This window comes from Melopsittacus undulatus, chromosome Z (assembly GCF_012275295.1).
Source record: "Melopsittacus undulatus isolate bMelUnd1 chromosome Z, bMelUnd1.mat.Z, whole genome shotgun sequence".
In the NCBI taxonomy this organism is placed as follows: domain Eukaryota; kingdom Metazoa; phylum Chordata; class Aves; order Psittaciformes; family Psittaculidae; genus Melopsittacus; species Melopsittacus undulatus.
In genome coordinates this window covers 2129536-2146277 of record NC_047557.1, presented here as the reverse complement: position 1 = coordinate 2146277, position 16742 = coordinate 2129536, and the positions used below count along the sequence as shown (strand labels likewise).

The window sequence follows — 16742 nt, the reverse complement described above, 5'->3', positions numbered from 1 at the left end:
ATATTTAAAATTAACTTCATTAAACCCATTATTAACTCCTAAAAAGTTACATGAAAACACTTCTGACCATACCCCTTCTTGACACTTCTCCTTTGGATGAGTAAAAAAATTGTTGCCCTTCAATTTATATAATTTCTGCTTCTAGAATTCTCTCTTCCTCCCACTAACAAGCTCTCATGCAAAACCTCTTTTATAGAGAGGATGGAGAAGTAGTAACCGAAGAGATGAAGAGCTGGATGCTGAATGATTTGCAGAAGGCCAAAGGGAAAGGCAATGCTAGGAACTACTTCAAGTTGCTGCTGATTTTATACTATTTACTCCTTCTAAGACATACACAGTCATATAAACTGTGATGGGAAGAATCACAATTGTATTTGTGAAAAAGAAGAGTTATCTGGAAAGCAAAATTAAAATGTATTAATTTGGCGATATTCTGAATTACTTTAAAAAGAGAACTTTTAGAATCTAAAGCCTCATACAGCAACCTAAAAAAAGGAATTAAAAAATATCTATGCAATGGTGTCTACACAGGCTTCTGAAGGAATATAGTATTAGATTCTGCAAAATCTATGGCAAAATGTGGGCCCATAGTTTAAGCAGCTCTCATTTTGAAGTGTTGTAGCATCATCCCTTCATTTGGTAGGTCAGACACTTCCCCTTGAACTCAACAGTGTCAAAGAGAAATGACTCCACATCTGAAAGCAAAAGCACAGGTTGTACTTACACATTTATGTGACCTGGAGAAATGGACAATCAACATATAGAATCACAGAATCATAGAATAGTTACGGTTGGAAAGGACCTTAAGATCATCCAGTTCCAACCCCCCTGCCATGGGCATTTAGATCTTGTTATTTATGTGTTAATAGGGCAAAACACCAACTTGTCTCATTACTGGTAATGGCAAAGGGTTGCTTTGTTTCTCTAATAATCATGTGTTTACACACAATTATATGTCACGTTTTTAGACCATCTGGCCACTTGATTGCTAACCACAAAACCAGCACAGATCTGGAATCCAACAAGGCCACACCGTATCTGCATTTTCCAAAATATTAATTTTTTAATTTGAAATTATTTATTTTCTGTATTTAAGAGATTATTAACGATAGTCATGCACACTGTTCACTAAAGCTCATTAAAGCCAGTATGTTAAGCAATCTTTTTTTCGTTGCATATATTGAAGAAGGAAACGGGAGACCAAGAGCTATTTTGCTACCACAACTTCTTCCATTCAGCCCAGAGCATGGACCCGTGCAAACCTTTCTGAATTACAGAATCACAATATTGTTTAGGTTGGAAAAGTCCCTTAAAATTATTGAGTCCTATTGCTCAACCACAACCTTAATGCCACATCTACACATCTTTCAAATATCTCCAGGGACAGTGACTGCAGCCCTGCCATGGGCAGCCTGTTCCAATGCCTGAGCACCCTCTGGGGCAGGAATTGTTCCTCAGCTCCATCTAAACCTGCCCTGGTGCAGCTTGAGGCCGGTTCCTCTTGTCCCATCCCTTGTTCCTTGGGAGCAGAGCCCAGCCCCTCCTGGCTCCATCCTCCTGTCAGGCACTTGGAGGGAGCCATCAGGTCCCCCCTGAGCCTTCTCTTCTCCATCTGAACAGCCCAGGTTTCCCATCTCTCTTGTGCTCCAGGCCCTGCACCAGCTCCATTGCCCTTCTCTGGCCCTGCTCCAGCCCCTCAAGGTCTCTCTTGTGATGAGGGGCCCAGAGTTGAACACAGTATTTGAGGTGCAGCCTCACCAGTGCCCAGGGCAGGGGCACAATCCCTGCCCTGACCCTGCTGCCGCACTGGTGCTGATACAGGCCAGGATGCTTCTCATACAGTGGAATACAAGTAGGCTATGTAAGAGTCCCATAAGAATATTAACAGCATGACTGTCACTGCAGATGACAACTTGTTTTTAAATAGAACACATTTCTTCGGAGAGAAAATTAGAAGTTGTATTATAAAAAGAACACTTCAAGTAGGAAGTTCCCTTTCCAATTATCTTCCTGATCTTTGTTTCTCTTCCATCAGTCTGCTTTCATTTTCAATTTTCCCCATGCTCCCCATAGTTGGGTTTGGAATATCACCAACAGAATCAGCCAACAGACCGCTGCTGACCAATCCTTCCAAATACGAGATGCAATAAGGCAGTCTGGAGTATTTTACAATGCGCCTCTTGCTGAATTTCTTTTCTACTCAGCAGCCTTCATTCCTGCAGTAAGTTTAAGACACATGCACAAGTACATGCCTCCCACAAAAGCATGTGAACTAAGCAAATTATTAATATTACAATCTGTGAAGCATCAACGATCTTAAATACTATGCTGTTCTGAGGAACCCCCAATAGTTACTCACAAATCACCGTAATGCAAATTGTATTCGTGTTGAGAATGCAGAGGTTAGACTACAACTGTTTGATGTCAAGTGCTCTGAAACACATAGCCAAAGCACCCTGTAACCTACATATAATTCTGCTTCATTCTGTTCATCAACTTTTGCCCTTAAATCCCAAACATGTACGTTATAGGTCTCTATGCTTTAAGGGTTTCTTTTCATTATCAGTTGGGATCAAGTCCTCCCTCTCTTACACACTATATTCCCACTTGTGACTTCAAAAGCATTTTTATCAGCTCCAAACACAAACCAAAGACAGACCTGTCCAATCAAAGTAATATAAGACAGACTCTTCTGTCATATATATTAGAAGAGGCAGTTCTTCTTCTCAGCAAACTGTGTGCTCCTGACAGACCTATTCATGATTAATCAGAAAGATTCAGATCAGCAAATTGAAATGAAAAAATACTTCTTTTTTTCACATGAAGGAGTCCTTCTCACAGGACTCCTCCTTCAAGCAGCCACTGCCTTCACATCACTGGTTTTCTTGTTTCCCCCCTCAGCTGCTGCTGATGCTGCCCAGGACACACATCAAGGCATTTGCTTCTCAATTACTCCACGGCAGTGTTCCAAGCTGTGCTTTGCAACAGGACCATGGCTGTTCCCAGCACTTCTGATAGCAGTACTGCTGGCAAAAATCAGGGTATTATTTAACACAAGGCTTTGGGGGATATTATATTTCCCTTAGTATCGTGTAGGATCCTACTGCAAGGAGTACTTACTACTCAAGACATAATGACATGTACATTCTATCAAAACTCTTAGTCAATAGAATCTTATGAAGTTTATTCCAGACAAGGGTAATACTTTATAAGTACTGCCTTTTTTGGGTGGTGGTTTGGTTTTTATTAAAAACATTGTTTAACCTTCCATGCTCTGCATATTCCACATGCATATATATTTCTTTTCTTTACCTCCCACCCTCACTTTTACCTTCACTGTGTGTCTTGTACTTTCACAGTACAAGAGACATCTGAAATAGCATCCCAATTATGATTCATCAAACTCTCTCCTCCCTCACTTTATTCCTAGCATACCTGAAAGCCTCTCTTTAATTAAGTATTTCAGGGAAGATTTCATTTGTCTGTGCTGAAAGATCTTTTTTGATGAACCTCCTAAAAAGGAGGAACCTCCTAAAAGGATTCTTACCCATTTATGCTTTGGGAAATCATGCATACAAAGGGTGACGCAACAAGATGTACATCCCAAATATCATTATACACTAGATACTCTACAACGACAAAAGAAGACACAGCCACTTAAGACATACTTGGTAGGCTCAGGAAATTCATGTTAGTAGGCAAGCTGATGCAGTTTGAGATCTGAAATCCTTTCTGTACCATATACAAAGAGACAAAATACAAGTTCAGATCATTAAAATAAAACATGAAAAAAGCATCTCCATCATCCACTGACTTTCTGTCAGCACCTTCCTGTTTCCCACAAGCAGCTAAAGTGAAGCCAGTGACTGACCTACAGTATGTAAAAACCAACATTTAATAGTAGTGAAGTAGCTAGCTAAGGTGACAAACATCCCCAGCAACAGGCTCAAATGTGACAATTTCTGGTAAACACCTTTTGCTAAAAGGATAGAAAAATCAGAATATGGGAAAAAGGGAAAGACTTGAGAGGTATTTAAGGAAGAATGGTTAAAGCTGAGGAACAAATAGGAAACATGAAATCACTGCATGAGAGGTTTCCACATATAGCAGGCTATGAGTGGATGTGGACACAAGTATAATTTCTGGTTGTAACAAGTTGCTAATACTATTTTAAGACAAAGTGGTGATGGTCTAAATGAAAGCAAGTTATCCAAGGAGTTTTAGTAAACAAGGACATCTAGTCAGGATGGACAGCACAGACGATAAACAGGAACAGCCTGAAAGACAGAAAAATCTATCTGTATTCTCACAAAAGAGACAAAGAAAAGTTAAAAAGCTGTTAGTTGAGTAATTAATGGATTATACACATGAAATGCACTGCAAGAAGATACTCTGCTAGAGGAGAACTTAATCATCCTGAGGCTACTAAACATAAACACATGATCACATATAGCAAGTTAGTGGGTTATTTCACAACTGCAAAATGCTAAATGAAGTGTAGACAGTCACTTCAGTTGCAATTAATTGTGATTTCTTAAAAACAGTTTATGTGACATTATGATTATGTGATTATATCTGTTTTCAAGAGAAGACTTTATATAAGGAAATAAATGAACCATTTTGACAACAAAGCGTCCAAGCTGAGCACCTGAACCTTCCAGAAGAAAAATACACTGTTCTTTGAATGTTTGTACTCTGTAATACATAAATATTAACAGGATAAGCTGTGACTGCATATTTCATATCCTGAAACTTCTGAACACTTACGTTATTGAAAATGTAATATACTCTTTAAAACAAAATATAAACATGAAAATGGGTAGCATAGAATACTATTTGTTTTGACACGATGCACAATGTAAATCCAAACCATTGCCACATAAAGGCACATATTTCCAAATGCTTATTGAAAAGAAAGATTTTCACTCAATTTGCTCTAAAACAATACCCAAAGAGTGGGTATTTTCTCCCTGTCTGAGACAAAATATGCTTACCCCAACAAAAAAGATCAACTTACTGATTAAATCTCTAATATGCCTTTTCTTAGGAGTCTCTCATTTGCAAGTGAAATAGCAAACGAGCTTCTCGCACAGATAAACTGAGGCCCATATTTCTTTCTACCCCTTTTGGTGCTATTTTGTGGGGCACATCCCTGTGCTTCACCAACCAAAGTGGAAGGTCCTTGATTCACACTGTGATGGAACTCAGGAGCCTCAGGTCCCAACATGTGCTCTCTCACAAGGGGTGTCTCCACAAGAAAAGAAGAATGGGACTGGAACAAGTTAGATAACCTCCAGTCATATCTTTGTCATACATCTATGGCTCCTGTGCTATGCACAAGCTGTTACCCTTTCTGTTTTAACTCCCTGTGGCTCATTCCCAGCTCCTTGCCCTCCCACACCACATTCCTCTCAGCAATTTCTCTTCCCAGCTCCTGCTTCCCTCAGTCAACTTGCCATTCCAGTCTCTCCTCATAAACAAGTCTGACTTCACCTTTTCCAGCATTTTGACTTTGTTCCTATCCTGCCTCTTTTCTCAATCCCAATTCTCACCTGTTTCTTGTTTATTTTATCTTTCTCTCCCCCTCTCGACCCATCTCATGTTCCTTGTGCAGCCAGCCATAGCCTCCTTCCTATTTCTCCCAACCACGGTCATGTCAATGCCATGTTGGACAGGCCCTTGAGCAAGCTGCTCTAGTGGAAGGTGTCCCTGCCCATGGCAAGGGGTTGGAACTGGATGAACTTTAAGGTCCCTTCCAACCCAAACCAGTCTGGGATCCATGTCAGGGGTCCTGTTCCTTCACACTTTATTCTTCAGAGATGCAGATGTGGTGCTTAGGAACATGGTTTAGTGGTGGACTTGGCAGCATTAGATTTACAGCTGGACTCAATCTTAAGGGTCTTTTCCATCATAAATGATTCTATGAGGTTTCAACTATTGCCAGACGGCAACAGAAGCATCACTGGGAGCACAGGCCAATCCCACAGGAGCTGGAAGCAGCATCTACAGAAGCTTCAGCTTGTCCCTACGCACCTCAACTGACATATGATCACTGGACAGGGGAGGATGCAAATAGCCCACCTGGCTCTGGAAGCAGGAAAATGAGAATATTCAATCACAACAGACATCAGGCCACCTCTGACTATGCATCTGCTGCACAGATGGAAACAGACTGCTTAAAAACAGAGGTTTATAATTTGGCCAAGTTTAGTCAGATTATCGGCAGCAGAGCTCTAGCACAAAGGCCACTTGTCACATTTCAAATGCCTAATGAAAAACATGAAGTTATCAGAGCCTGTAAAAGGACATTCTGATATCTTTAACCATGGACAAGCATGTCCATGTCCTGGTCTAACTCCATAAATGGCCAATGGTTCACACCTGAACTTTAAAAACACCAATCCTGGAAAATTATATTCACTGAAACAACCATACCTTGTAACAGTCCACTCCAAACCACAACAACAACCAAACGTCAAAGCTAAAAGGTCATCTACCAGTCCCTATCCCCTTGACTCTCCTCTCCCCCTTACTGAAGAACACAACCACAGCAGGCAGGCAATGAAATGCCTATTTAAACAAACAACAGCACCCACCACCAATGCTCCCATGGGCGCAGGTTGCAGAAGCACAAAACAAAGATGATCTTGAATTTCAGAATCATCTGCGTGAACTCAGTGCCCCAAATGAACAACCTCATCAGTTTGCTTACAATATTAGCAAGGGAAAAAAACTAAAACAAATCCAGACCTGGGGCAGTCTTGCAATAATTGAAAACTAAAATGAAAATGTTTTGCTTAATTACTCTTTTTAACACCAGGCTCTTGGACATCTACAACTGAGGGCGTCAGAACTGCAGGTGCAAAGAACAGGAACTCAGTTCTATATATACTGAGCACTGAGATTCTCAGTTTCCTATAATTTTGCTTGTGGGATGTTTCTTAACACAATCAAAACACAGTTAAATTGTGACTTACAATCTAACACTGTTTACTACAGCAAAAAGTACTATAGTGGTACGTATTATAGGTCACTGCTACATAAAATATGATGTTATTTTGACATCCGATTTAATTTTATTTAGTTTCATGAATCAGAGAAGACAAATCAGCAATAATCCTTCCCTTTTGGGAATTCTTGCATTTACTCATTTACTCTGCTGTTATTATTATTATTAGTGAATGAAATTGAGCTCTGTATGGTTACAGGGACTTAACTGCACTAAGCCAACTGCAGGAATGGGACCTATGGTTCTGGTTGTATTTTCCAGGCAGTTAAGGAAAAAAAAATGCTTCAGCAGACAGAAGGAGTTCCTGTGGTTTCCTGAGCTCTTTACCAATCAGTATAATCACAAGATTTATAAAACTGTGCTTACTAAAATTAATCTTTAAATCAATAAATAAATGTGGGTTAAATGCCACAAAGGAAAATAGCCCATAAACGGACTGTACAGTCATGCTTCTCATAAGAACAGTATGCAGGATACACAGCAGCAGAGAGAAAAACAGGTTGATCTAAAATACATCAAGCCTTTTTTTCTTCACAGTTTACTCAAGTGATGGGGAGAAAAATAAATCCTGCTGTAATTGCTAAAATGTGATAAATATTTGCTGGGAGCAAGAGTTTCATTCCAGTTTTCTCACTGATGCTAAACAGTCACATTTTACAGAAATAACTGCACAGTCTTCCCAACTCCCTTAATTTTGCTGCCCTATAACATGCTCTCAGCCTTTATAAGATGTGGAGTTAATATTTAAGAGAGTATGAGACTGATTTCTTTCTTTATACTGTCCTTTTTGAATAGTAACTTGGTCATTCAGTCCTGGAAACATTGAAGTAATCCAAAAAGACTGGTGACAGGAAGTGATTTATCAGTATGATTTTTAATCCTTTTCCCTCAGTGTAAGGCACTAACTACACTTACTCCCCATCATGGGGCCTCGTACCTCATATGTAGGAACTCACTACTCATATAGCTATTCCCCAACAGTTTGAAATCTACAAACATTTGTATTTTGATATCCACATCCTTCTGTAAAGTTCAGGAATGGTGTAGATACAGAGATCAGGAAGGTAACTTCATTTCATTTTTATGTGGTTTTTTTCCTGTAAATACGGAATCCTTTCTATAAGGAATACTTAGGAGTTGGTATCACAGTCATCAACTCTTCTCTATCATAGTTTATTAGGTGACTTTCAGTTTGAGATCTGAACAATGGGAGGTCTCTTTCTCCTTCACTGCATCCAATCCACCTGCATGACAACAAATAAGAACATGGAGCAAGAAAAAGCCTTCAAGTTCAGTAAGAGAAGCATTGCAAGGATGGAAAAGTAAACTGCTTTGCCTCCAAGTTTGTTCTCTCCTTTGGCATGAAGGCATTTCAGATAATGGAGAAAAGTCTAAGAGGAAGAATAGCACAAACAGAAGAAGGCAGGAAGAAGAATTAAGGTTATGCTACATCTATCCTCTGCAGCATCATAGCTCTCCATCCATGCACATGTCTGTTTTCACAGCTATTTTCTGCAGTAGGGCTGACAGGAGATGTTCACATAGACAATCCTGAAGGCCCATCACTTCACACCCACCTTTCACCTACTTAAGAAGCAGAACCAGCAAAACTCTGGCTATATTAATGGTATTATTGAATGGATGCTTCTCACCAGATACTATGGAGTGGGAAAACACAAACACAGAATAAAAGAAAGAAGCAATTAGTAAAATCTGAAGTAAAATCTAAGATTAAATTGAGAAAAACTGAAAGAAGCAAAGGCAGGACTGAAAAAAAACCCCAAAACCCACCAAAAACAGTGCACAGGAAAAGGAACAAGGTGGGGTTTGGTTTTGTTTTTATTTAAAATAGAAATAGTAAACTAATACCCACATGGCACAGAAAATGCTACAAATATTGGCAGGGTTAGCTGCAAAAGCATGCACAAACTGGGGAAAACTGGATTTATGTTTTCATTCAACATCTGGATTCTCATTAACAAATTTCAGGGAAATCTTCCACTTCTACTTATCCAGTAAGGAATTTATTGAAAGACCATGTGTGGAGCCTTTAAAAGAAATGAAGAATGAAGGGACTGAGGCAGTGTGCCTGCTGGACTCTAATGCTCAACAAGCTCAATTTACAAAGGAAGTTAAATGACTTAGTGACAAAAAACCCCAAAATACACAGCACACATGTACAGGTGGATGTACAGATTCAAGACACACGAAAGCTCCAGGAAAACGCTATTTCAGTTATCTGCATGGTTACTACAGGTGCTCTTCCTAAAAACTGCTTCCTAAAAGGTACTCCCAGGAAATTAAATATAAACATCACCTCTTCTTGCTTTCTCCATACAAAGCTATAGGAAATAATCTGAAATTTCTGAGAGTAAATACTGAAAGTAAACATTGTAAATGCCAGCTCCCTCTAAAACAGGCTGGAAATTTACCTGAGAGAAGAGTTCTGTTCAGATACCTTGAAACCTGCTTCCAGCTTTTTGTATTTCGTTAATATCACATAACCCCATTCAAGAATTTCCATGTCCCAGTCAAAAAATCAAATAAAAATCAGTGCAGACACCTTCAGCATTATCATAGTTTTAGAAGCTGGGAAACTAGAACGTCATTGTCCAAGCACAGATGGTTGAGGCCCATCAAAACTAGTAAAATCTGGGTAATTTTGTATGTTCAACATAGAATAGATATTAATCGAGCAGAAAGACAGAAAAAGAAATGCCAAGTAAGGAAGTAACCTTCAGTGTGGAAAATAGAACTCCAACTAAAAGCTCCTCTCAGCTGCAGCAAACTGGTTAAGCAAAGTTTTTCAAGAGAACTAAGAAAGGTTTTCTGTGTTTTTTATTCTCATTTAGCCCCTCCACTTTCATGGCAAAGACTCGACATCTTTGAGACACTTGTCTGACTATTATTACATTAATTTGTAACAGGAAGCACAGGAAAAGACAGAAAAAGAGGTACATGCAGCACCTCCTCTACAAGAGGGAATGCGTTTGTTCATCTGGAAAGTTTTGAAATGATTCTTCTAACTTCGGGTTAGTGCTCATGAAAGAAATATGTATATGTCATCAAATTTGGATGAACACACACAGCCTCTGCTGAGGAAACAGATAATACCAATATATCTTTATAAAAATGAGGATTTAAACCATTTTTACAGCTGAAGAACAATTTACCAAAAGAACAACTCACCACTTCATGGATGGATCGGTTGAAGCCATCATCCTCTGTAAGGATCAGCAGAATGATAAGAGCCATGTAAACATGGTGTGAATTCCTTTCTTCAACATGATAGAGAATTTCAAGAATTGGCAGAACCTTTATGGAAGAAAAAATGTGTGTATTAGTTTAGTCTTCAAATACCTCATACAATAAAAAGAGGAGACTCTAAACCTCCCGTGTATTACCCTGCCCTTAACAACATCATAGCAATTCCTCCTTCTTGAAATAACCACCCCTAAATAGTGACGTACAATGTTCAAACACCTTCCATCTGTTTCATTCTGTCTCCACAAAAGAGTCTAAACAAATTCTTTCTTGTGGTCAGACATGGAATTTCAATTCCTAATAAATGAGATTTCCAGCCATACCAGTTACCATGGGTTCTGAAAGCTTTAGTTCCCCTGTAGACCATGTGGAAAACAAAAATTATTAAACAAGATTTCTACCAGTTGAAGGAGGAAAACAATTGTTTCTAACCATCTGTGCTCGAACAAGCCTGGTCTGAAGACCCCCCTCATCAAATACTGCCAAGCATAATGGAGCTAAGGTGCACAGAGGCATTCTGAGACCTGAAACTCAAAACCCACTTTGGTGTGTGGAGATAATCCCAGAAAAGAACTAGTTTGGGTTGGATTAAGACTAGAAAAGGCCTGTTTTTCTAATTCTAGATAATACGCAGCCAAAGAGAACTGACACTATGATGTGAGTTCAGCCCAAGGTCTTGCAACATTTCCACCAGGATGAACAGCTTAAGCCAAAGACTCGCAATAATAACAAAAATGAGATTTCATTGCAACAGCAAGCATACCTGAATGTTAGTCTAAAGTTAATCCAGATGCAAATACTGTCTTCTCTACCAACTGAAAATCAGCTTTCCTCTGGCTTTGTACAATTCTGCTTCCCTGTGCTGTACAAATAGGCCTAAATCACAAAACACCCTGGGAAAAGGAACTGGAGAAAACTCTCAATTCCAAGATAGCGGATGAGATGTAGAATGTGTTCCAAAAAGCTTCCAGACACCTAAAGACTTGCTGTTTCTCAAAACAGGCCGAGTAGAGCAGGGTGAATCATGTTAAACCTATTCTGGTGAGTAGCCAGGACACCAAGTCCTTCACAAGCCTCTGAACATACCAGAATGTTCTCTTACAATCAACCAGTCCTCAAACAGTTGGAACATATTAAAACACACAACAGCTTATATTAAAACCAATGAGATTGATCTAAATGCTGCAGGCCACAAAATCTTTTGACAGATGCTTTGGCCAGGGTCAACACAATACCACAACAAAAGCAGAGGGAAAGAAGTATTTACACATTGCAATCATCCTTCCATTTCAAAGGATCCTTCACAAAGTTCTCTCTCCAGATGAAACCAGAGTTGATGTCTTTGTATTTTGTGAATATATGTCTTTAAAGTAAAGATGTTTTCCCTGGAATATCTACTTAGCATATATAGCAAAAAACATTTGTCCTTTTTCATGGATAGGGGAAAAAGGAGACAAACATCACTGCATTAAGCCACTCTTCAAATGATTTCCATCTCCAATATTTGTACTGCACATAGCTTTGCACTGCATAAGCTCAAACTCATTTCTAAGTCCGAGCACTATGATAGGCAGCATACAGCAGGAAACAATAGAAACTGCCAAAGAACTGCACTCACTTATAACTTGACTTTGCAATGAGAAAAACAAAAGCCTTTCTGAAGGTAACCAGTGGAACAAGCTCTTAGTTCTCAAGACAGCTTTCAAATGGCCAGGTTTGTTAATTTTTACAGCTACTCAGAATTGAATATGCTGCCTTACAAAGTACATGGCTTGCACTCCTTCAACATAACTATGATCCAGTGTGGTTAAGGCTAAATAATACTATCCGAAGAACTCTGGAGAAACATATTCCTTCAGAACAGCCCAACGTGTCTGTCTATGCACATTAGTATCAGGTCAAACTAAACTGAAAACCTGCATTCATGTTCCTCAAGTGCTCCAAGCCCTAGAAGTGTGTTGCTACAATGACATTAAAAACGGGTACCTGATTCTGACATTGAGACATTACAGACATTTCCACATGAGCCAATAATGTTGAAATACTCTTACTACAATTTCATGCTAGCTACTGAAATCACTCCCACTCTAAAGAGGGATCTGGCTCTCCAGATATCCCCATTCAGTGTTCCTGCCCCAAAAACACCTTGAAAGCTTCCAAAACCTCTTCTTCCTTCCTCCACTCCCCTGGCCAGTTTCCTTTCTGCTCCTCTTCCAGACTTCATGTACACACCAGACCAAACTGAAGAAGGCAAATGGCATCTTAACTCTCTATACCTGCCATTTCCAGATGAAAACAGTATCAATTCACACAGTGACAATAACCTTTACTCCTTCAAACAGCTCTTCTTTGCATACTGATTGCTGAGGTCACACATATTTAGGACAAGTACTACTGTTCTCTATAAACAAAAATTAATTCAGAAGCCAACACTTAAGTGAGAATAAGGATATAAGGTTAAAATTATATTTATATGAAAGACTATCTAGAATTTTAACCAAAATACATTTCTACACTTTATGTTAAGCACACACATTAAAACTTTTATATGCCATCTTATGCAACAGCATTGTCCAGCCATGTACTGAGAAAACAACCACCACTTCTTTTGGTGGTGCTGGCCCTTTTATTCATAGTCATTAAACTCTCATTACTGGACTACTTCTAATACTCCTCCATCAGGAGCAGCTTTTATTTGGCAAGACACAGCCACCATTGAAAAAATGGTAAAAACAGGTAAACACAGACCAAAAAAAATGGTAAAAGGAGGTAAAAACAGACACTGAAAATTGCAGGTGCTATATGTGGTCCAAGGTCAAGAACAGTTTCCCAAGCAAAGTGTTTTAAAATAACTTGTCTTTAGTATACAACAAAATACAAGACCACATAGCCACAAGAGTAACCCTGCTTAAGCCAAATAATACCACAGGAAAAACTACTGCTGTACCATGGGTTGATATAAATACATCAGCATATACATTATTTCTGTCCAGTCACTGAGCAGCAATGAAATGCCAACTCAGCAGCCAAAGCAAACACCTTCAATAGAAAAAGCTTATTTCTATAAGCAGGCATCTCATTGGTATTTTTACCTGCAATATGGGTATTAACTGCTCTTCCAAACAGACATGGGCACAAAACTCTCCCATCCACAGACCATGAGAGACAGTTATGAAAATATCTGCTAGCTTGCCCCTATTTCACCAGTCTCACCATTTCCTGGAGAATCCCTGTAAGTACTTTCAATAAGACAACCAAATTCCAGATGTGAACATCCCTAACAGATATTTAACTGAGTTATTTTATGAAATTATACAAACTGACATGCTGTAAGCTATGGGAGACACAAACCCATCCTATTCATTTGACATTAAAGAGCAAAAAAGATGCACTGGCTTACTAATGACAAAGCATCATAAAGCACAACAGGATCTACCTGCGTCAGTTCTTTATTTACAACTGACAGAGGCAGGTTCATATACGAAGTAGGAGGTAAGCTGAGCCCATCTAGCGTAACAGAAAAAACATGCTGATTCCATTTACAGATTAAACTGAAGTTACCAAAGAGCAAAGACGTATTTCAAAACCCCCTAGGAAATGTCACAGAACATCTGCTAGCGATGCTCCCTGGGCACCAAAACTGAGAAAAATTAAAACAGGGGAAAACACAACAAATGTGGTGCTGGAACAACCCACAAAACCCCTGAAAGTGTAAGATGAGCACTCAGCTGACTGCTGATGTGATCTCTCAGATGCTGTGGGCTCTTACACTTCTCCCACCTGCCTCTGTATGAAGAGGCCACTGACTTAACGCCACACTCCTCCAGACAGCCATGCACCCTCATTCAAAGATACCCATAGTGAGCACAGGTTTGGCTCTGAATTCATTACCTTGACTGTTTTCTTCCCATCTAAGTTGTGGGATTCAACCCCAAAGCTGTAGCTCTCACCACACCTCTCTGCAAGTGAAGAATCCTTTCTGTTCAAGGCTTTCCCCTCATAAAGGCACATACACATCCTGATGCAGCACGTACACATCCTGATGCTTCTCAAGCTCCTTTCTGACCAACTGAGCCAAGTCAGCTTTCATTGTCAGTTTTATTGTTAATTTTAAAGAGCAAAAAAAAGTTTCTCTACACTCTCCCCATTTTTCAATAGCCTGTAAATACTTTATGAAGTATGGTAGTTCACCACCAGCACAGTACACAGTGTGTTAGCACTGCTCTTGCTGTTTGCCATATAGGGAAGGAAATAACCAGCTTCACTGCTCCTGCCCCTTCTTCTCATTTAAAAGCCCAAAACTGAATTAGCCTTTTCACCACAGGGTTGTAATTGAGAGATCATGATCTGTCTCCATTAACCCTCCCACCCCCCAATCCTTATTGTGTCTGTCTCAGCCTGCACTACTGAGCAATTAAAACTGCTCTTCTCTGTCAGCTGCTGCTTATTCTTACCTACTACCCAATACAAATGAGAGCACTGGACAAAGATGTCAGTAATAGGTCAGCAGGGATCAGAAGAAGTAACCGTATGCTGTTGGAGAGCAGAGAGTTTCAAACTTTGGTATTAAAAGACTAAATACTGTTAAACTTCTCAGTCATGCTTTCCCAAATTTTCTCAGCTTTTCCCAAAAGCTGTTTAAAATTGCCAATTATTTCCATGATTCTGTGATTTTCTGATTATTTTCTGAAGGAGAGTAAAGATAGATGGTAATACATAAAAATATCCCACATTGCAGTGCATCTGTGTACCTGCATCTGGAATTGTTTTGACACACGCACATCATGCTTTTACTGCAAGTTTTACAAGGTATCTGACATCAAATTATAAAACAATGTATACACCTAACCTTTATTTCTATAAAGTAAATTGATCTGGTTAGCAGCTGTGAAACTTGTTATATCACATACTAACAGCCCAGAAAATTAAGTATGACCATTTAATTACAGTGTTCATGCAAAATGACCCAGCTCTCACCTAGATAATCTGCAGCAGACTACACAGGAGTTCAGTCTTGAATCAATTCAGCATCAACCATCTCACTCGAGTTTGCCAACAGTGGTGTCTATCAACTCCGATTTTAGCAATACATCTGCTGGGACTTGGACTGAAACCAAACCCATTCCATATTGCCATCAAGCAGGCAAGGGATCTAATTATCTGGCAAGATTTCAAATATTAAAATGGAAAGGGTTCTCTATTCCGTTACCCATTCCCCTAGACAGCCATTATCTTATTAAAGGAATGCTTTTTAATAAGTAAGATTTGTTAAAGTGGTTTGTGACATTACTGAAGTGGGGAGCAGAAGCTAATTTATAACCTGCAAAAACTGTACCAGGTGTCTGTAATATTGGCCATTAACCACAATCCTATTTAAAGCAGCTAAAAACTCACTACAGTTGCGCTTCTATAAAATCTGTCAGCTGCTCCTTGAGGAGCTCCAGCCGCAGGTCAACCCTGTAAGACATTTGGCATGTTAGCCAAGTTACAGCTCATTTTGTTGACTATGATCCCTATATGCACACAGTAAGCTCGTGTAACTTTTTGGCCTGAACATCTGAAAAAGAACGATTAAATAACGAGTAGAATGATATCTGCTACCACTTCTGTCACACCATGCCCAGAGGTCAGCAGGTTTGACGTGGATCAGACTGAGAAAGACAGTGAGAAAGCACTGAGAAAGACAGAAAGGACCCAAAGACATCTTGGTAGCGCTACCAGTACTGTCTTTTACTGCAGTGACATGTTTAGCATCCTGCTCCTGAGATGACATAAACAAAAGGAATGAGTGAGCTAGAACTGGAGAGTCAGTGAAGCAGAACCTACTGTCCTCACCACAGAACAGGGGACACTGGCAGCTGTGACACACTAGCTGCCAGGACAAATCCCCCCTGATGAGCACAAGGTAGGCAAAACAATACTTACAAGATTTTCTATGTCCGTTCGTGCCAACACGTATGTCCGTACATTGCCATTCTGATGCAGAAGCATGTATAAAAGAAGAGTCGCTTGATCGGATTTCTGCTGATCACACAAAGCTGTGTATAAACTGTTAAAATTAATCTGGAAAGCGTGTGGATTTGATGATGAAAAAGCAGTGCTATCTGAAATAAAGAAATAAAGAAAAAACAATCTTTAACAAATACATTTACCATTGGGCTGTCTGACTTACAAAAACCTCTTGGTGAAATATTTTATACAGACACACTAATAGGGTCTCATGAAGCTCCATTTATGCCAAAATGCTGAACTTGCTCTCCCATATGAGCTCCATTAAGACCCCTTTATCTGCGCAAGAGACTCATCTTTCATAAAGCAACTCTGTTCTTCCAAATGGCTTCCTCTGTTAGAGAGGAAGACAATCCCAAGAGCTGCCTCAAGGGCAGCCACAGTGTCTTCTCTGGGATCAATGGACTGATCCACTAGAGCAGGTTGCTCCAAGCCCCATCCAACCTGGCCTTGAACACTG

At 39.6% G+C, this 16742-nt stretch overlaps 1 protein-coding gene across 1 annotated transcript in view; it reads right to left on the bottom strand.

Annotated features, from left to right (window-relative positions):
* Positions 1–16742, bottom strand: part of DYM (dymeclin) — a 225360-nt gene that overhangs the window by 113153 nt on the left and 95465 nt on the right. The window contains exons 11-12 of the mRNA XM_031045692.2: positions 16199–16377; positions 10199–10324 (exon numbers count right to left, since the gene is read on the bottom strand). Of these exons, the coding sequence (XP_030901552.2) occupies positions 10199–10324; positions 16199–16377 (305 nt within the window). The remainder of the gene's footprint in view (positions 1–10198; positions 10325–16198; positions 16378–16742) is intronic.